The sequence below is a fragment of the Mobula birostris genome, chromosome 17 (assembly GCF_030028105.1).
Source record: "Mobula birostris isolate sMobBir1 chromosome 17, sMobBir1.hap1, whole genome shotgun sequence".
Classification (NCBI taxonomy): Eukaryota; Metazoa; Chordata; class Chondrichthyes; order Myliobatiformes; family Myliobatidae; genus Mobula; species Mobula birostris.
In genome coordinates, this window is record NC_092386.1 from 19,532,018 (window position 1) to 19,554,731 (window position 22,714).

A 22,714-nucleotide genomic window follows, 5' to 3' on the forward strand; every position below is an offset into this window, starting at 1 on the left:
CATATCGATAGTGCCTCCCTGATGCCCAGAAATTATATACAATATCCCAGAAATAGATTTTTTTGAGAGGGAGAGGGAGAGCGAGCATCCTGATTGCTCTCTCTTCGTGCTAAGAGTGGTCCCCAACCACCGGGCCGTGAGGAAACAATATGATTTGGTGATACGAGCCAGTTGCACCTTTCCTCACTCCCTGTCACGCACTGTTGAGCTTGAACGCATGCGAGGTCATTACCCGCGCGTCATCCGCGTCAGCGCGGGCAAGAAAATCAACTCCTCGAGCTTGCAAATGACGGCGTGCTGAAAAGTTTGTTTGCCATAACATCTCTGCCGGCATTCTGGACCAAAGTCAAGGCTAAATATCCTGAGATAGCCACGAAAGCACTGAAAACGTTGCTTCCGTTTCCAACATCATATCGCTGCGAAGCGGAGTTTTCTGCAATGAATGCAACGAAAACTAAATTGCGGAATAGACTGGATATAAGGAACCCCCTCCGACTATCGCTGTCTCCAATCACCCCTCGATAGGACTGTCTTGTTGCAGGAAAACAAGCCCAGGGCTCGCACTGATTCAGCGATATTGGTGTGTTGCAATGATTTTATATGTTCATACGGGGAAAATATGCGGTGTGTGTGTTTAATATCCAAACGTTACTTAAAATGTTGTGATGCTATTGACTTATCACCTATATTCCGGTCGTGATTAACACCCCCCCCCCCCCGTCGCAAGAATATTGTCAATACTAAACCGGTCTGCGGTGCAAAAAATGTTGGGGACCCCTGCTAAGTAGACCTATCAGTTTTCTCTGTGGGCGGGCTTTTCAGTCGACCTCAAAAATAATGACGGTGTTGCTCGCTGCTCTGTTTGCAACAGTGACTTTTCTATTGCCCATGGTGGGTTAAAATGTAAAAGACATGTTGAGGTGAGTTTAACAGGTGTCATTACAGCATAGCTAACGTTATTTAAACTAAAACAACAGGAATTCTGCAGATGCTGGAAATTCAAGCAACACACATCAAAGTTGCTGGTGAACGCAGCAGGCCAGGCAGCATCTGTAGGAAGAGGTACAGTCGACCTGAAACGTCGACTGTACCTCTTCCTACAGATGCTGCCTGGCCTGCTGCGTTCACCAGCAACTTTGATGTGTGTTATTTAAACTAGCTGGCTAGCTGCTAAGGAGCTACGCTATTGATGTCCTACGTGATGAGGCCAAACTCCCTGTAGACTTGCTTAAAGTTGTAATAGAATAAACATGATGATATAAGTACATATTTTAATGTCACATTTGCTGCATATACCCAACTTGGTTTATAGATTAGACAAAATCACTAAACAAAGTATTACATACACCCTTGGAGGTCGACGGGTGGGGAGGGGTATATGGTGTTGCGGGGGAGGTGGGGGTGCTACCTCCCTGAAATGAGTTTTTGCAGGGTGGGATGTCTGAGGTAGCTGTGAGAGTTTATGGATTTGAAGTGGATGTTGGCGGCTCGGCTATCTCCTCTGCTCTGACAATGACTGAGAAAGGTAAAGAAAGAGCCAGGAATGGATCATGTGAAGGTGAGAGTAAGCTGGAAACTGACAGCAAAAAATTGTGAAAATTTTAAGTTTGGCATGATGCAGCCCAATGCAGTTGTACCAGGGTAAGAGATGGGGGAGTGGACCTGCTACAGGCACTGTCATGTTTTAAACACTCCTGCAGCTTTGCAGGTTGACATTTATTCGACGCACTTTGAGAGACAATTGAGTTTGAGATATTTTCGAAGACTTAATTTCCTCTTGCAGAATCTGTATAAACCGAACTGGGTAACTGCCATCCACCTGCAAAGGAGAAACAGGTTGGAGTGACGCAGAAAATAAAGATAGCCAAAAGTTCCTCACTTGCCCGGAACCTGCCTGGTTAACTTCAAGAGCGGAACTTCAAGTGCCGAAACCGAGTGGAAGCAGGTCTGTCCGGACGCTTTAGACGGTGGAACGGGTGGAAGCATCGAGCTAGCGCAGTGTTGGTGTTGGGGTACTCGTGCAAGGGAGCGAGCGAGCGAGCGCGGGCGGGCGGCGGATACCGGACAGAAGGCGCTCGGCGTGCGGAACGCAGGGGACCTGGCTTCCCAGACAAGCTGCTACTCGCCCCCCTGTGGCACAAGCAGGCCGACTGACGGGCACCGTGGGGCCTTTAGGTAAGAACGAGACCTACCTCTTCCCCTTGCTCCCACCCCTGGGAGAGCGAAGGCGGAGGCATGTGCGCCCCGGTGCTAACTCCCGTGATGTGACCGGGGGGGGGGTGGACAAGACCGAGTCACGTGATTGGGTGGTCGGCCCCCACCCCCAACCTCACTAGTGAATGCTCCTGTCAATTGGCATAAGCATCGGCTCAATAGGTTACATGTCTCTGCATTCAGATGCTCCAACACTCAGTGCTTAGAACTGTATCAGCATTACAAATACACCCCATTGCTGACCCTTCCGTGTGCTGCATTGGGAAACTTGCAGTCGATTCACTCTCTATGTTATCTTCTCTCAGTGATAATGGTCCTGCAAGGTTTACCGAATCAGATTTATCATCGCTGACATATGTCATGAAATTTTGTTGTTTTGTGGCAGCAGTATCGTGCAAGGTATAAGAATTACTGCGTTGCAAGAATAAAGCGTGCAAAAAAAAAACGAGGTAGCGTGCAGAGTTTCGTGGACCCGGTTGATGGTGGAGGGAAAGAAAGTGTTGCTATTTGTGGAGTGTGGGTCTTCAGGCTTCTGTTCCTCCTCTTTAATGGCTGTAATGAGAAAAGGGCATGTGCTGGATGGCGAGGGTGCTTAATGATGCATGCTGCCTTCTTGGGCCCAGGATAGATCCTAGTTTTGCAGCTTTCAAAAAAGCTTATTGCTGCAATGTTATATTACATCCGCATAATTAACTTTGTCTGATCCATACTTGATAGGAGTGAGGCGATAAAATCAGCTGAAGGATAGATTTGCCTTTTAAGCTAAGTGCACGGAGCACACTGCTGGGCTGCTGACAGGCATCTCAGAGTCTCATGGGCATATGGATGGAAGAAAATTGGAGCTATATGGCAGGGAAGGTTTGCCCTGATCTTGGGCTAGGTTCAAAGATTGGCTCAGCATTGTGAAAGCAGTACTGTACTGTGCTGCCCTTGAACTGAAAAGCCTGCAATATAGTGGATATAGCCCACTATCACAGGTTAAGCCCTTCCCTCCATTGAGCACATCTACATGGAGCACTGTCACAGGAAAACAGCATCCAGCATCAAGTCCATGCTCTCTTCTCACTGTTGCCATCAAGAAGGTGGTACAGGAGCTTCAGGACTCTCACCACCAGGTTCAGGAATAGTTACTACCCCTCAGCTATCAGCCTCTTGAACTAAAGGGATAACTTCACCTGCCCCATCACTGAAATGTTCCCACATTGAAATGACTCACTTTCAAAGATTCCTCATCTCATGTTCTCGATGTTTATTGCTTATTTATTATCATTATTTTGTTTTTCTTTTTGCATTTGCAACAATTTGTTGTCTTTTGCATGAGTTTGTCTGTCTTGTGTGTGGTTATTCATTGATTCTGTGGGTTTTATTGTATCTACTGTGAATGCCTGCAAAATCAAATCTCAGGGTAGTATATGGTGATATATGTGTACTTTGATAATAAATTTACGTTGAACTTTTGTTCTATATTCAGTGAAATTAAAAATTAATGTAGGTGGTAATTTTTCAAAAATGGTATGAGACTGAAAAGTAAACATGAGATTCTGCAGGGGCCCTTTTGAAATACTGAAAGAAAATAGGTGACAAATATGTCCTGATTATGTTGTCTTTTTGGAGCTGGCAGAAAGTGCAAAGTCTGAACTACTGAATGCAGAGACTGGTGGGTAAGGATCCGGAAAAGTCCATGGTTTCCATGTCCGGGAGAAAGGATTGGAACAAAAGTGTAGGAAATGATGGAGACAAGGGTTTTGTCCATTATGGTAGAGCAGAAGTTAAGGGTATTAGCTTCAGACAAGCTGTAATAATGTTTCATTATTTTGGAGGCTTAAATCAAGCGAATTCCTGATGACTATAAAAGGATTAAGATTCTTAAGAGGGAAATCAGGAGGACAAACAGAATGTATAAGGTTAAAGAAAATCCCAAGACATTCTATAGTTATATTTAGAGCAGAGAATGGCAAGGGAGAGAGTAGATCCCCTATAGATAGAATCAGGTTTATTATCACCGGCATGTGATGTGATATTTGTTAACTTAGCAGCAGCAGTTCAACGCAATGTATAATCTAGTGGAGAGAAAAAAATAATAAAAAAATAAATCAATTATGGTATATGTATATTGAATGGATTTAAAAAACATGCAAAAACAGAAATAATGTAGATTTAAAAAAAAAAATGAGGTAGTGTCCAAAGATTCAATGTTCATTTAGAAATCGGATGGCAGAGGGGAAGAAGCTGTTCCTGAAGTGCTGAGTGTGTGCCTTCAGGCTTCTGTACCTTCTACCTGATGGCAATAGTGAGAAAAGGGCATGCACTGGGTGCTGGTGGTCCTTAATAAAGGGAGCTGCCTTTCTGAGACACTGCTCCCTGAAGATGTCCTGGGTACTTTGTAGGCTAGTACCCAAAATGGAGCTCTCTAGATTTACAACCTTCTACAGCTTCTTTCGGTCCTGAGTAGTAGCCCCTCCATAGCTGACAGAGATGCAGCCTGTCAGAATGCTCTCCACGGTACAACTATAGAAGTTTTTGTGTGAATTTGTTGACATGCCAAATCTCTTCAAACGCCTAATAAAGTATAGTGCTGACTTGTCTTCTTTATAACTACATTGATATGTTGGGACCAGGTTAGATCCTCAGAGATCTTGATACCCAGGAACTTGAAACTGCTCACTCCCTTCACTTCTGACCCCTCTGTAAAGATTGGTATGTGTTCCTTCGTCTTACCCTTCCTGAAGTCCACAATCAGCTCTTTCATCTTACTGATGTTGAGTGCCAGGTTGTTGCTGCAGCACCACTCCACTAGTTGGCATGTCTCTGTCTTGAGCTGCAGGGAATGTATGGGATTTTTAACAAATATTTTTCCTTGGTGTTTACAGAGGAGAAAATCATGGTGTTCAAAAGATAAGGGAAACAAATGGAGATGTTTTGGAGGACATTCATATTACCGGGAAAGAGGTATTTGCAGTCTCACAGCGTATTAAGGTGAATAAGTCCTCAGGGCCTGACATTGTGCACGCTTAGACATTGTGGGAAGCTAGAGAAGAAATTGCAGAGACTGTAGTGAAGATACTTGCTTCATTGTTAGCCACTGGAGAAGTTCCTAAACACTAGAAGTTTGGTAATGTTTTCACATTGTTTTAGTTGGGTAGCAAGGTCAAGCCAGGGAACTATTGGCCGGTCAGCCTGACATCAGTGGTGGGGAAGTTAATGGAGGGAATTCTGAGAGACAGGGTCAACCAGCACTTGGAGAGACAGAATCAATCCTGGAGTAATTAAAATCTCCCACTAATACAACCTTATTATTACTCTAACAATGAGCAATTTCTCTACCTACTTGATCCTCATGTTCCTGTTGACTGTTGGAGTAGGGGGTCTATAATACAGCCCCACCAGAGTGACCCTCCCCTTGTTCTAAACATATGACCTCACTGGACAATCTCACCATAATGTCATCGCTAAGTACTGCTGTTACATCTTCCCTTATCAAAAATGGTTACACATCTTCCTCACATACCTATATCTCTGTCATGCCTAAAGGGTATGTATCTTGGAATATTGTGCTGCCTGACCATAAGGCATTGGAGCAGAATTGAGTCTGCTCTACCATTTGATGGTAGCTGAACAATATCCCCTCAGTCTTTTTCTCCTGCCTTCTCCTCGTACTCTTTCATGCCCTGGTTTATCAAGAATCTATCAACCTCTGCATTAAATTCTCTCAATACCCTGGCCTCCACAGCCACGTGTGGCAATGAGTACCACAGATTCACCACCCTCTGGCTAAAGAAATTCGGTCTCATCTCTGTTCTAAATGGATGTCCCTGTATTCTGAGGTTGTGCCCACTGGTCCTAGACTGCCTCACTTAGGAAACTTCCTCCCCATATCCACTCTGTCTAGGCCTTTTAATATTTAATAGGGTTTCAATGAAAGCCTCTCTCATTCTTCTAAATTCCAGCGAGTATAGGCCACCAGAGCCATCAAACGCTCCTCATATGACAAGCCTTTCAATCCTAGTATAATTTGGGTGAACCACTTTAGAACCTTATCCTATGTCCGCATATCCTTTCTTAGTAGATAAGGGGCCCAAAAACTGCTCTCAATCCTCAAAGTGAGGCTGCACCACTGCCTTATAAAGCCTCGGCATTACATCCTCATTTTTATCTTTAGTCCTTTCGAAATTAATGCTAACATTGCACTTGCCTTCTTGGCCACTGACTCAACCTGCAAGTTGACCTTTAGGGAATCCTGCACGAGGACACCCAAGTTCCTTTGCATGTTGGATTTTTGAATTTTCTCCCCATCTAGAAACAGTCTACGATTTTATTCCTTCTACCAAAGTGCATGACCATACACTTCCCAACACTGTTTTCCATCTGCCACTTCTTTGTCCAGTCTCCTTTCCTGTCCAAGTCCTTCTGCAGCCTCCCTGCTCCCTCAACTCCACCTGCCCCTTCACCTATCTTCATGTCATCCGCAAACTTGGCCACAAAGTCGTCAATTCTGTCATCCAAATCATTGACATAAAGTGGAAAATGAAGCGTTCCCAACACTGACCCCTGTGGAACACAATCAGAAAAGGCTCTCTTTAATCCCACTCTTGGTCTCTTTCCAATCAGCCTGTACTTTATTCATGCTAGGTAACACAGTAACACCTTGGGCTCTTATCTTGCTAAGCAGCCTCATGGGTGGCTCCTTGTCAGATGCCTTTTGAAAATCCAAGTAAACCACATCCACTGATTCTCCTTTGTCTCTCTTGCATTGTTATTTCGTCAAAGAATTCCAACAGATTTGTCTGGCAAGATTTCCCCTTAAGGAAACCATGCTGACTTTGGCTGATTTTATCATGTGCTTCCAAGTACCCTGAAATCACATCCTTAACAGTCAACTCCAGCATCTTCCCAACTACTGAGGTGAGGCTAACTGATGTATAATTTCCTCTCTTCTGCCTCTTCCCTTATTGAAGATGGAGGGACATTTGCAATTTTTCAGTCCTCCAGAATCATGCCAGAATCTAGTGATTCTTGAAAGATCTTTACCAATGTCTCAGCTTTGCCAATGTCTCAACCTTTTCAGCTACCTCTTTCAGAACCCTTGGATGTAGTCCATCTCGTCTTCCAGGTGACTTATCTACCTTCAGATCTTTCAGCTTCTCAAGTACCTTTTCCCTAATAATAGCAACTGCACTCACTTCTGCCCCCTGGCACTCTCGAACTTCTGGCATACTGCTAATGTCTTTCACAGTGAAGACTGATGCAAAATGCTTATTCAGTTTGCCCGCCATTTCCTTGTTCTCCATTACTACCTCTTCAGTGACATTTTTCACTGGTCAAATATCTGCTGTCACCTCTCTTTTATTCTTTATATATCTGAAAAAACCCTTTGGTACCCCCTTTCATATTATTGGCTAGCTTACCTTCATATTTCTTCCTTTCGTGCCTTATGGCTTTTTTAGAATGTAGAACATAGAAATCTACAACACATTACAGGCCCTTCGGCCCACAATGTTGTGCTGACCATGTATCCTGCGCTGGAAACTACCTAGAATTTCCCTACTGCATAGCCCTCTACTTTTTTCGGCTCCAGGTACCTATCTAAGAGTCTCTTAAAAGACCCTATCCGATGCCTCTACCACCATTGCTGTCAGTGCATTCCACACATGCACTACTCTGTGTGGAAAAACTTGCCTCTGACATCTCCCTTGTACCTACTTCCAAGCAACTTAAAACTATACCCCCTCATGTTAGCCATTTCAGCCCTGGGAAAAAGCCTCTGGCTACCCACACAATCAGTGCTTCTCATCATCTTATACACCTCTATCAGGTCACCTCTCATCCTCCATCGCTCGAAAGAGAAAAGGCCAAGTTCACGCAACCTATTCTCATAAGTCAAGCTCTCCAATCCAGACAACATCCTTGTAGATCTCCTCTGCACTCTATAGTATCCACATCCTTCCTGTAATGAGGTGACCAGAACTGAACACAGTACTCCTAGTGGTATCTAACTCAGGTCTTATATAGCTTTAACATTACCTCATGGCTCTAGCACACAATCCTTAACAACACTGTCAACCTGCGCAGCAGCTTTGAGTGTCCTACGGACACGGACCCCAAGACCTCGCTGATCCATCATACTGCCAAGAGTCTTACCATTAATATTATATTCTGTCTTCAAATTTGACCTACTGAAATGAATCACTTCACACTTACTGGTTTGAACTCCATCTACCACTTCTCAGCCAAGTTCTGCATCCTATTGATGTCCCACTGTAACCTCTGACAACCCCCCAGACTACTCCCAACACCCCTAACTTTTGTGTCATCAGCAGACTTACTAACCCACCCTTCTACTTCCTCATCCAGGTCATTTATAAAAATCACAAAAAGAAGGGGTCCCAGAACAGACTCCTGTGGAACATCACTGGTCACCATCCTCCATGTAGAGTACGAACCATCTACAACCACCCTTTGCCTTCTGTGGGTAAGGCATTTCTGGATCCACAAAGCAAGTCTCCTTCAATCCCATGCCTTCGTACTTTCTGAAGGAGCCTTGCATGGGGAACCTTATCAAATGCCTTACTGAAATCCAAATACACTACATCCACTGCTCTACTTTCATCAATGTGTTTTGTTACATCCTCAAAGAATTCAATCAGACTCGTAAGGCATGACCTGACATTGGCAAAACCATGCTGACTATCCCTAATCAGATTATGTCTCTCCAAATACTCATAAATCCTACCTCTCAGGATCTTCTCCAAAAACTTGTCCACCACTGAAGACTCACTGGTCTATAAGTTCCTGAGTTAGCTCTAGTACTTTTCCATCTCAATTGATGATACAAAGATCATCACCATAGGCTCAGCAATCTCCTCACTTTCTTCCCACAGTAGCCTGAGGTATATCTTGTCTGGTCCCGGCGACTTATCTAAGGTAATATCTGCCTTGCCTCAATGGAACATACCTCAGCAGAAAGCCATGCAAATGTTTCCTGAACATTTGCCACATTTCTGCCATGCGTTGCCATGAGAACATCTGTTCCCAGTTTATGTTCCCAAGTTCCTGCCTAATAGCATCATATTTCCCCTACCCCAATTAAATGTTTTACCAAATTGTCTGCTCCTATCCCTCTTCAGCGCTATGGTAAAGGAGATAGAGTTGGGATCACTACCTCCCACCGAGAGATCTGACACCTGACCAGCTTCATTTCCCAATAACAGATCAAGTACAGCCTCTGCTCCAGTTGGCTTGTCTATGTATTGTGTCAGGAAACTTTCCTGAACACACCTAACAAACTCCACCCCATCTAAACCCCTTGCTATAAGGAAATGGCAGTCAATATTAGGAAAGTTAAAATCACCCATCACAACAACCCTATTATTATTGCACCGTTCCAGAATCTGTCTCCCTATCTGCTCCTCAACATCTCTGTTGATAGTGACAGGTCTATAAAAACACCCAAAGGAGTTATTGGCCCTTCCTGTTTCTGACTTGAACCCAAAATGACTCAGTAGACAATCCCTCCATGACTTCCTCCTTTTCTGCAGCTGTGATACTATCCCTGATTAGCAATGCCACTCCCCCACCTCCTTTGCCTCTCTCCCTGTCCTTTTTGAAACATCTAAAGCCCGGCACACTCAACAGTCATTCTTACCCCGACTCATCCAAGTCTCTGTAATGGCCACAGCGCCATAGTTCCACGTGTTGATCCATGCTCTAAGTTCATCCACCTTGTTTATGATATTTCTTGCATTATATAGACACATCTCAAACCATCTGGCTGAGTGCATCTTTGTTCTTCCTTCCTCACAAACTTCCCTACAAGCTGTCTACTTGTACAACAACTGCCCCATCCTTTGCCTCTTTACTTAGATTCCCAACCCCCTACAAATCTAGTTTAAACCCTCCCCAATAGCATTAGCAAACCTCCTTCCCAGGATATTGGTTCCCCTCCAGTTCAGGTGCAACCTTTCCCACTTGTACAGGTCACCCCTTCACCAGAAAAGGTTCCAAATATCCAAGAACTTGAAATCCTTCCCCCTGCACCATCTCCTCAGCCACTCCTTCATCTGCGCTATCTTCCTGTTCTGACTTTCCTAGCTCGTGGCACTGGGAGTAATCTAGAGGTTACGACCTTTGAGTCCTGTTCTTCAGCCTCCTTCCTAACTCCCTGAACTTACTGCGCAGGACGTCTACCCCTCTCCTGCCTATGTCATTGGTACCAACATGTACCACGGCCTCCGGCTGCTTACCCTACCCTTCAAGAATATTCTGCAACTGTTTAGAGACATCCCGGACCCTAGCACTCGGGAGGCAGCACACTATCCTGGCGTCTCTTTTGCTGCAGCAGAATCTCCTATCTGTCCCCCTAACTATCGAGTCCCCTCTGACTGTTGCTGCGCCTGACTTCACCCTACCCTTCTGAGGCTCAGAGCCAACCACAGTGCTATCGGTTTGGCTGCTGCTGCCTGGACCAGATAGGTCATCCCCCTCAGCAGTATCCAGAGGGGTGTACCTGTTACTGAAGGGAGTGGCCACAGTTGGACCCAGCACTGACTGCTTTCTCCCTTTACCTTTCTTAGTGTCCACCCATGAATTCTGTACTCTGGGTATAAACACCTGCTCAAAAGATGCATCTAGCAATTGCTCTGCCTCCCAGATGAGCCTTTGTTTATCCAACTCCAGGAGGTGGAGTTGGCTGTACTTCCTGCAGGTGTAGTCATCAGGGAGACCATCAGGTTCCATGAATTCCCACATCCAACAGGAGGAGCATTCCACGGCCATATCTGCCATCCTGCCTGCACTGTACAATGGGCAACCAAGACCAAATCAGCAATGACAAAAGGAAAAAAACTAACCATTCTAACTTGTTTCTTTGGCCTCAGCCTCTTATCATTGAAGCCTCCTGAGTCAAAGCCTGGCGCTTCTACTCTTAACCACTGACCTACTCCCAACGATCGCTGCCTCGCTCACTTGTCGCTTCTGTACTTTTATTCAATTCGCAGTGCTCTACTCCCACCACTGTTTGGGCTTCCAGAGTGTCTGAATGCCTGCGAAGCTCTCCTTTTATGCAAGCTTCGCTGACCTGTGAGTAACCACGTTGAAGTGCTCTGCTCCCGCCACTGGTTAGGCCTGTGGAATTGCCGACTCTCGGTTTTTAAAAGATTCCCAATCCTTTAACTTCCCAATAATTTTTGCTCTCCTATATACCCTCTCTTTTGCTTTTATGTTGGCTTTGACTTCCCTTTGTCAGCTATAGTTGTATCTTCCAGCCTTTAGAGAACTTTGGTATATACGATATATGTTCTGTGCCTTCCAGATTTCTCTCAGAAACTCCAGTCATTGCTGCTCTGCTCTCATCCCTGCTAGTGTCCTCTTCCAATCTACTTTGGCCATCTCATCTCTCATGCCTCTGTAATTCCCTTTACTCCACTGTAATACTGATACACTTGACTTGAGCTTCTCCCTCTCAAACTTCAGAGTGTTTGCTATTCTATTATGATCACTGCCTCTTAAGGGTTTTTTTTATCTTAAGCTCCCTAATTAAATCCAGTTCATTACACAACACCCAATTCAGAATAGTTGATCCCCCTATTGAGCTCAACCGCAAGCTGCTCTAAAAAGCCATCTTGTTGTCATTCTGCAAAATTTCTCTTTTGGGATCCAAAATCAACACCAACCTGATTATCCTGATTTACCTGCATATTGAAATCCCCCATGATGATCATAACTTTGTGCTTTTAACATGGATTTTCTGTTTCCTGTTGTAATTGGTAGCCCACATCTTGACTACTGTTTGGAGGCCTGTAAATAACTTTACATAGAATATAGAACAGTACAGCACAGTATAGGCCCTTCGCCCCACAATGTTGTGCCGACCCTTAAACTCTGCCTCCCATATAACCCCCCCACCTTAAATTCCTCCATATACCTGTCTCGTAGTCTCTTAACTTTCACCAGGGTTTTGCCCTTCTCTCTGCCATGATTCTGTTACGGCAATACGTGTAACATACCAGTCCAATCTGAGCTCTGAGTTGATTTGCTTTACCTGTTAAACCTTAGGCATTGAAATAAATGTTGCTTAATTGAGATTTTTTCTCTCTCTTTTCCTGTGTCCCTGATTACTAGGCTTGCTCTTGCTGACTATGGCTTTATCTTATGACTTGCTCAGAGTTTTACCATCTTACCAATCTAGTTTAAACCCTCCTAAATAGCATTGAGCAAATTTCCTGCAAATAAATGAAAGCTTCTAATTCTATGAGTTCAAGAAGTAGGATGACGTTTTCTTTGCACCTGTGCATACATGTACTCGTGCATATGACAGTTAACTGGATATTGACTCTGGCATAAGTGCTTTTTATTTATTTCTATTCTACTTTTGGAGTTCTTGCGTTTAACTGTCATTCATTCTTTGTGGTGTTTTCGTGGATGTTTGCGAAGATAAAGCATTTCAGGATGTATATTGTATACATTTCTCTGACATTAAATTGGACCTTTGAACCTTTGGTTTAGAGATACAGTAGGTCCTTCTAGCCAACGAGCCTGTGCTGCCCAGTTACACACGTGACTAATTAACCTACAAACTGCACGTCTTTGGAATGTGGGAGAAAACCGAATCACCCGCAGGAGACCCACGTGATCATGGGGAGAATGTACAAATCCCTTACAGATGGGGTTTGAACTTGGGTGGCTCGCACTGCAATAGCATTATTTTAACTGCTATGCTACCTTGCTGCCCCATTTAGCTTGTACTTGCTTTCTTCAGAGAGACTCTTGCTCTCCAGACGTCAAGGATTCTCGCATGTTGGTAGTGCTCTTAAGTGCTTGTGAAATATTGGTATTATTTTTTAGAATAGCTGAAAATATAGCCCTAATCAATATTTACCTTTCAATTAACATTACTGATGCAGTTTATCTGGTCTTAATCATATTGTTCATTGGGAGTTTTTATGCACAAATTGGCTTACCAATTTGCTGTGTTAAATATAACTGCATTTCTAAAATACTTGTAATGTACTTTAGGATGTTCTGAAAGAATTAGGGAAGGCTGCTTTTAAATATTCTGTATTTTTATGCTCGAATCATTTTTCTCATAGAAAGAGAAAACCTTGCCTTACCAATTTTTTTCATAGTGTGTGTATGTGTGTTGTTAAGCAATGTGATTGGTATTAGCTTAAATAGCCCTTTGTTTCTTTTTCTGTAGATTCTTATTTATTCAAGCTGTCTTTAACTTCTTGTAAACAATTTTGGATTAAGTTATGATGTTTAACTGGCTGAGTTGAGAGATCTATGTTCTTGAGTTTATCTAACTTTGGCAAGCAAATGTGCTTTCCTATTAACACACTGTTCCATTCTTTTTCAGAAGGAAGAATGTAGCCTTGCAAAGAATCTTAGAGAATAGTCCGTGGTGTAGGACATTCTGCAAGCTTTAAGAAGATGCGCAGTTTAAGTATGTGGACTTTCCAGTAATAAGTTGCAGTGCATTTGGCAGCTAACCACAAATCCAGCAGTCAGGCTTGAGTGACTGCTTGTTTGCACTGCTGCACATAGGAATAGCTATTTCTATAGATAGCAGTTTGGCTGCTGGTTGTTGATAAAAAGCTGATTAAAAAATCATGTCTGTTCATGGTCTGGAAACTCATCATCCTACATTCTTTCTTGGACCTGAAGATGGAGAACCTTTGCAACACATGAAACATGAAGAATTTGATGACTTTGATCAGGATGAAGAATATGACTCCGTGAGTGCTCAATATTGATTAACTTCTTGTTTGAAGAATGTGTATTTGTAAAGAATACAAGTGCTTTAAGTTTAATTTTAAATTATATAAATTATAATATACTGAACATTTTATTTTGACATTTCTAGTAATGCTCTTGTAAATTCTGTACTTTTTAGAAGTGAGGTAAATTATTGGAAGAGATTTGCAGTAAATTAGTTTGATTAATATTATATAAAATGATCTTGCTCTATCCTATAGCCACCAGAAAGACAGATTGTGGTTGGAATTTGTGCCATGGCCAAGAAGTCTAAGTCCAAGCCAATGAGTGAGATTCTAGGACGACTTTGCAAATTCAAATACATCACTACTGTAATTTTTGAAGAAGACACTATACTAAATGAACCAGTGGAAAAATGGCCACTTTGTGATTGCCTCATCTCTTTCCATTCAAAAGGTAGCAGTCTTGGGATATATGTGATGTCTGATCTTATTTTGCTGAGATCTTATTTTCAATGCCTTTTCTTTGCATTGTTTAAAGCTTTTAGGCTTAATCGTGATGATAACTAATGCTATTGCTCGCTGTACATGTGTAATAAAATACAGATAAATCAATAGATTACCTTGACGTAAAAGCAAAATGCATGAATAATTTGCATTTCTGCTATTATTTGTTGTGGAGGGAGAAACAACATTACTGATTTGGATCAATGCAATTTCATCAGAATCAATTGCTGTCTAAGTTGCGCCAATTTCTCCACAATGCTGCATCGTACTTAAATATCTGTGGGAAATTTGCCATCGTCCATCAAAACGGATGAAATTGATGTTCTTGCCTGATAAATCTATACTAAACTGGCTAGAACATTTTAGTGTATATCCATTTCTGTGTCCAGCTTTTTATTAATAATGTAAGTCTTAAAACACCATTTCCTGCATTTAAAAAAAAATCAGAAATGATCTATATTTCTTCTGGGTCTGAAAAATAGAATTTAAAAATAACAACTCTTAAAGATTTCATCTTTCATTGCCTTTCAGTTTTCTTAATCGTGAAGATCAAACTTTAGATCCAAATGCAGAACCTCTTCACCCTGAAAGTGTAAATTGATTTCTTAATAGATGTAAGGTTACTTATTACAGTGCTGACTGATGTTGCCAAATGAACAACAGCAATGAGTAAATCAATCTCCTTATTCGAGGAAGGATTGCAAATGACTGAGCTTGTTCTCTTCCTATATCCATACATTCATAAGCACTGTAAAGAGCGTCACAGAATAATGACCAACAATGCTGGCCAACCTTTTTCTTCTGACCTATTGTATCAAGCCACCCGCATATTTTTTCTCCCTACTGCCAAAGTTGAAATCAGTTTGTGATTTGTAGAATAAATCTTCCTAGGCATACTGAGGCCAGTTATAGAATGCCAATCCATATTGAGGCAGCAATTTGAGATTGATTTCATTTTACCATATGAATATGTTATGAATAAGATAGCTTAGATTCACTAATTTAAAGGGAAAAATACTCCCATTGTTGTGTAAGATAAAGCTGAAGAAGTAAAAAAAACTTACTTTTTTTTGTTCAGGAAATGAATAGAACTTGAGATGATTTTATAGATTATAATTGATAGATGTGAAATTGTTCACATTACTACGGTGCTCTTGAATTCCCAATTTCCATATGAATCAGAAACCATTAGTTTTTATTTTATATTTCTTTTTAAGGATTTCTTTTGGACAAAGCAGTGGCCTATGCAAAACTCAGGAATCCATTTGTTATTAATGATTTGAACATGCAATATGATATTCAAGACAGGTAAGCTCTCTGAATATAGTTGCCAAGGTGGAGCATGCTTGTTCCTTGGGTTTAAGACGGGAAACGTGCTGATTACTTAGTCTGATAGCAATGAAATGGGCTTTACTGAAAAGACTGTGCAGATAGGTGAGGATAAAGAATATCTCACAGTAGACCCTCTTGTCTTTAGGTAAACCAAAGCATTTCATAACCAATGGGTAATCTGGAAGTATAATCATAGTTTATATGCATTCAAGGGCAACAGTTTACATTTAACAAGAATCAAGTAAAATAAGCAGACCTCAAGTAAGAAAATATGGTTGGTTGGTCAGTGGTTGAATTAGCAGTTCTGTAGTCAAGAAGCCTTAATAAACAGTCTAGAGATCTGAATGCAAATCCTATCTTGGCAGCTGTGCAATTGCAAAAACTATTAGTCATCTGGATTTATTACTAATGACCACAAAGCTGCTGGATTGTTATTTTAAAATCTTATCTAGTTCATTTCTGAAGGGAGAAATTCTACTGCAGTCCTTTTTTCCCAACTGGATTCACAAAGTTTCATAAACCACCCAGTTCAAAGGCAACTGGACATTAGTAATAAATACTTACCGTGATAATGATGGCCAAATTCTTAGAAATCCAACAGTGTAAAAAAATTGTTAATCCATTTTGGTTGAGGAATGAAAATTGCTGTTCTTCTTTGATATTGTGATTGAAGTGGGGTCATTTACATTTCTTTGACTGGGTAAATGAGGTCTTCCTTTGTCATCTTGTATGGAGGGCATCACTGCTATCACAACATTTTCACTGAACTGTCATCTTGCAGTAAATTAGGTACTTGAACTCTCAGAATCAAAGTTTAGTTCCTTCCATTTGCTAATCTAATATAAATAAGAATGGTTGTGACTACAAATCCTTACAATGGTTTCTTGATACTCAGAGCATCAACGTACCATTTCTGAACTGTGGCCACCAGGGTGAGATACTGAACAGCTACTGATGTCTAAATAATAGTTAAAATTAATGGTTTTGATGAAGTTCTGAAGAGCAGTAGCCACATAAAAGCGATGAAGAATTATGGAATCTCACAAAGTTGGAGTACCTAGAAGCAATACATAGTATATGTGTTTTAGATAAATAATATATATGAATTTATATATATTCAAGTTATGGGTCATGATGATATAATTTAGAAACAATTGCAGTTTGGGATCACTCTAAATATATTCATTTGTGTTGAGAGCAAAGACACACTTCCATACCTTTGCATGCTTTGTTCTATGAGTCTGTGGTGGCCAGTGCTATCATGTTTGCTGTTGTGTGCTGGGGCAGCAGGCTGAGGGTAGCAGACACCAACAGAATCAACAAACTCATTCGTAAGACCAGTGATGTTGTGGGGATGGAACTGGACTCTCTGACGGTGGTGTCTGAAAAGAGGATGCTGTCTAAGTTGCACGCCATCTTGGTCAATGTCTCCCATCCACTACATAATGTACTGGGCGGGCACAGGAGTACATTCAGCCAGAGACTCATTCCACCGAGATACAACACAGAGCGTCATAGGAAGTCATTCCTGCCTGTGGCCATCAAACTTTACAACTCCTCCCTTGGAGGGTCAGACACCCTGAGCCAATAGGCTGGTCCTGGACTTATTTCATAATTTACTGGCATAATTTACATATTACTATTTAACTATTTATGGTTCTATTATTATTTATGGTGCAACTGTAACGAAAACCAATTTCCCCCGGGATCAATAAAGTATGACTATGACTAATTGAAGCATTGTGGGAGAGGAGCATATCTCAGGTCAACTGTCGCGGTTTGCCATCAATTTGTACACTGGATGCAGTAATTCAGTCCCCCTTGGCATTTTGACTGACAAATAACCTTTACAAGCAGCAGAAACCACAAATTAATGGAAATCCTAATGTGGTTCAGTTCATAGAAAACTAATAGCTTGACTGTTATTCCCTTTGTAAAATGTGAATCCTGGTTTTCCATGATTTGAAGTAAAGCATAGTTAGATTTAGATTAGATTATGAGGACACGCAGTCCTCTTTTATTGTCATTTAGTAATGCATGCATTAAGAAATGATACAATGTTCCTCCAGAATGATATCACAGAAACACAAGACAAACCAAGACTAAAAAAACTGACAAAAGCACATAATTATAACATATACTTACAACAGTGCAAAGCAATACCATAATTTGATAGAGAACAGACCACTGGCACGGTAAAAAAAAAGTCCCAAAGTCTCTGGAAAGTCCCATCATCTTACGCAGACGGTAGAAGGAAGAAAAAAAACTCTCCCTGCCATGAACCTGTAGCGCCGCAAACTTGCCGATGCAGCACCCTGGAAGCACCCGACCACAGCCGACTCTTGAGTCCGTCATATTTGATATGTTAATTAAAGATACAACATAATCTTTGGAGCCTAAAGAAAAGTACTGATTAATTGTAAATATTAAAATGTTCTTTAAAAATTCTTACCTTTTTACTAATTTAAAAATTTTTAATACTGTTAACACATTTCTGTGTAGGAGAGAAGTTTATCGAATTTTGAAAGAGGAAGGGATTGAACTGCCACGCTATGCAATTTTAAATCGTGATCCAGATAAACCTGAAGGTAATTTGGTTCTAGATCCAACTATTTTGGTTGCTTGTATAGTCATCTGGCTTTAAATTTAGCTGTAACATTATAAACTGTTGTTCCATGAGAGCAAAATATTTACAGGTGAGGAGCTTCACTTGCATCTGTCCATCCATGGGTGTCTATTTTTCAGTTATCGGTACAATATCTGAAGATCACTGACAGTAGTTGTCCTGTCACAGTTGACCCTGAGATGAAGCTGAATGTCTTGTTAAATTGCTGGGGTTTACGTGATGATGATAATGTTGCTGTTGTTGGATTTGATGAGAGGAGGACTTGAGGCTTCAAGTCAATTTAGGCAAGTTGGATGAGTAGGCAGTATATGGCATCTGCAGAGTAAGGTTGAATAAAGTTATTCACTTTGGTAGGGGGATAAAACAAATGCAGAGTATTATTTATATAGTGAAAAGAATGGGGGAATACTAATATACAAAGGAATCCAACAGCTCCTTTACACCTGGCATTCAAAGCAAATAAAAAGGCTCATCAAATGGTATGTTGGCTTTCATTGCCGAGATTTTAAGATTGGTGGCAAGGATGTCTTGCTATTATGTGAACTTTTAAAGAAAGCACATCTGGAATGGTGCTAGCAAATTTAGTCTCCTTGCCTAGAACAGGGTATACTTTTTTTGTATGCAAGCTATTTGCCTATTGTTCATTTGGATGCCACTTTTACTATGCTGGAGTACATCGGTTACTGACATTGTTCTTTAATTTTAATCTGTTCCCATGTCCTATTTCTGCAGTTCAATACAAAGTAATATTTGCATTAACCTTTTCTAAAATCTTAAATTTTAAGAATACCTTGTACTATTAGGCACTCGTTCTTTCTTTAGCTCACAATCCTTCCCTTTTTTGTACATTTTCTGGATCTTTGGTAGATAAATGATCACTGAGAATTTCTTCTAGTGATTTTTTTGATGCCATGCTATAAGGTTCTCGTATTTCATTTATCAACTTCAAATCACCAAAATACTCTTTCTTATATTAGCTTGGCTTGGATTATTTGTTCAAGTAACTCCTGTTCTTCTACACAGTTTCTCTTTACAAAGCATATTACTCATATTGATTTAATTATTGAATGGAATATTAGTTTTTGAGCTATCTTGTTTGAAAGAATTGCACTGTTGCTGAAATCAAAATCACAATAGTTCTGTTTTTAATGGATTAGTTTAAATATAATGCATCAAATGCATAACTTCTCTCTTCCTAGAATGCAATTTGATAGAGGGTGAAGATCATGTAGAGGTCAATGGCGACATCTTTCAAAAACCATTTGTGGAGAAACCAGTGAGTGCAGAGGACCACAATGTTTACATTTATTATCCAACAAGTGCTGGAGGGGGAAGCCAAAGACTCTTTCGAAAGGTATGTTCTGTATGCTTTTACTTTTTGTAACATGAAAAACTTTGAATTAATTTTCTGAGTAACTTGCAGCTAAATATTAAAGACGTTCCAAATTTTCTTCATAAGTTTGAAAAGAAATGAAGGCTAAGCTTTATATTTGGAGTGAGGAAGAACTTTTAGAAGATCTCCAGACCTATTTACACCAGTGACTCAAAGGTGAACAGAAAAGCTATGTATTTATGTGGTTACAAGAGCAAGTTGAAGGCTATGCTGTGAAGAATGACTTGGTGGCTAATCAAAACTTTACATCATCTGCAGTCATGTGATATAATTTTGCCCACTTGCATGGAAGAGTAGTGCTCCTGCAATGTTCCAGGGGTTTGAGGGAATTTTGTACAAAGCAATCCTCTTTACTTAATACCTGATTCACCTCATTATATTTTAATTGTCCAGCATAAAGGCACAATGGTTGCTGTTTAATCAACTGTAAAACACATTGCATTAGCTTGGCAAGATTTTTAAACTGCTCCTACTAAACATGGAACATCTAACTCCTTGAAGATTATGGACACAACACCCATCTGTAAACTTCCCTCCTAGTAACACATTAGTATCCTCATGTGCCGTTTCATATGACATCTGTCTTCTATGGGGGAAACCCTCTTCACGCTGTTGTTATTCTTTTCTCTATCCTTAACCATGGTTGTTCTTGGCAATTTTTTCTACAACAGTGGTTTGCCACATATTATGACAACCTTAAAGTAGATCAACATTTTTTCCATCATTGGTGGCTCAAAACATTGAAACATCCTACTTTAATACTTCTGTGGGAATACCTTCATATGGTGTGCAGCAATTGAATATGGAGGATTCCCAGCATTGCCCCAACAGTGATTAGTGATTGCACAATAACTACTAGCCTTGCCATAGCCTATTTCATGTATGAGTTAATAATGACAAAGGCAGCAAGTGAATGGAAGTGATACCATTTCTTCAATGCTGCATATTATCCTGACTTGGAAATGGATTGTCTTTCTTTTATCATCGCTGGCACCTTGGTTTCACTACTTTTTTTTCCAGATGAATTGGGAATAGATACACGTTTCAGCAATTTTTTTTAAATATCCTGTAATTAAGGCATTATTATTATCAGCATTCACAATGCCACATGGGGTCATTTGGTAAAATACTAAAAACATTATGTATTACCAAAGAAAAAGTGATAGTCAAAGTACCATGCATAGAGTAAATTATTCTTCTCTTTCAGATTGGCAGTAGAAGCAGTGTCTATTCTCCTGAAAGCAGCGTCCGAAAAACTGGATCATATATATATGAGCAATTTATGCCAACAGATGGTACAGATGTGAAGGTACAGCGAATCAAATACTCTCTTTCTAAGCTAAAGTAATCCTTGGTCTACAATCAACAAATTATTTGAGACATTTAATATACATTGCACATAGAACAGTACAGCACAGTGCAGACCCTTCAGCTCACAATGTTGTGCCGACTCAAAATCAATCTAACCCTTCACACCTAGCCCTCCATTTTTCTTTCATCCATGTGCTTATCTGAATGTCTGAAGTGTATTTGCCTCTGCCACCATCCGTCGCAGTGCGTTGACGAAAAAAAGCTACTTCTGGTGTTCAGGGAAATTATAAAGCTTTCACAGAACAATTCTTTGATCTTAACAATAAATAATTGTTTTCATTGTACTTTTGTAGCATTATGAAACAAGTTTTATGATAATTTTATGATAAACAAGTTTTATGCTGCCTCTTTATTTGTTACTGTTTTACTTCAGGGAAATAAACTGCATGAGAAAGTTGTTTTTTCAATTAAAAAACTCATACTTGTGTCTGAGTTGCCATTTTTCACAACATATTCAACACGTGCTTTTTTTTTTCTTTTAAAATACATTTCTGAAGGTTTATACAGTTGGTCCAGATTATGCTCATGCAGAGGCACGCAAATCTCCTGCTCTGGATGGCAAGGTGGAACGTGACAGTGAAGGGAAGGAAGTTCGATATCCTGTCATACTAAATGCTAGAGAGAAGTTAATTGCTTGGAAGGTTTGCCTCGCTTTTAAGGTGGGTGATAGGATTAATAAGTACTTACAATAGGTTTAAAGTAAACAAAACCTAATTAGTTTGGCAGTGTTTAATGTTAGCTCAAGACACTCCATTATTTCTATCACAGAAATTACCCTTAGTTTACGAAAACATCTAAGTCAAAGCAGAGTTTCTGATATCTTGACATTATTATGTTGTCAAAATCTTAACATGCTTTCTGTGTAGATTCTGGATTTAATTTCTGATGAAGGACTTCAACCAAAATATTTACTGTCCATTTCTCTTTGATGTTGTCTATCCAGTGAGTTCCTTTAGAATGTACTGTAGTTTGAACAAGATCCCAATATCTTCAATCTCTTGTGTCTCCTTGAAATCTGTATAGGTTGTATAGTACTTGTTTGGTGTAAATAAAGGGAGTGATATTGAAATTTACTTAAACCTTTGCTTGTTGTGCCTATGCATTGAAGGTTTAAATTTAACTTGCAGTATATTGTAAAATTGTAGCAACCTGACTTGCATAGGGAAAGTAGACATTGACTTGCGTGATTCTATACAGTTGTTCACAGAGAACAATTTAGTAGAAATATATGCTGAGATATCCCCCAAGCAGTAAGGTGATCAACACTTCCACCCGCTAACTCTACCATTATTTTAGTACTTCCTGTCAGTCACCTTGTGTACATCCAGGCGTCACATTATAGACATACAGTCCATCAATGTATATAAGCTATCTTATATATTTAAAACTTATCGTGATATTTTTATTATTACTGTGTTCTTTATTTTTGTTTTTTTTTGTGCTGCATCGGATCCAGGGTAACATTTAAAGTTCAAAGTAAATTTATTATCAAAGTACATATATGTCACTATTAACAATCCTGAGATTAATTTTCTTGCGGACATTCTCAATAAATCCGATAAC

General features: G+C 40.4%; 1 protein-coding gene across 9 annotated transcripts in view; it reads left to right on the forward strand.

Moving 5' to 3' along the window:
* The first annotated feature begins 352 nt into the window (after positions 1-352).
* Positions 353-22,714, forward strand: part of ppip5k2 (diphosphoinositol pentakisphosphate kinase 2) — a 113,581-nt gene continuing 91,219 nt past the window's right edge. For 3 of the 9 annotated variants that reach the window (XM_072281344.1, XM_072281342.1, XM_072281343.1), the window contains exons 1-8: positions 1,947-2,175; positions 13,565-13,943; positions 14,184-14,379; positions 15,647-15,737; positions 18,264-18,349; positions 19,587-19,741; positions 20,988-21,089; positions 21,649-21,810. In XM_072281344.1, the coding sequence (XP_072137445.1) occupies positions 13,818-13,943; positions 14,184-14,379; positions 15,647-15,737; positions 18,264-18,349; positions 19,587-19,741; positions 20,988-21,089; positions 21,649-21,810 (918 nt within the window). In that variant the 5' untranslated portion in view covers positions 1,947-2,175; positions 13,565-13,817. Of the gene's footprint in view, positions 581-1,946; positions 2,176-5,084; positions 5,191-13,564; positions 13,944-14,183; positions 14,380-15,646; positions 15,738-18,263; positions 18,350-19,586; positions 19,742-20,987; positions 21,090-21,648; positions 21,811-22,714 lie in introns of those variants that run through there. The other 6 variants (XM_072281335.1, XM_072281340.1, XM_072281339.1 and 3 more) reach the window with 4 other exon arrangements.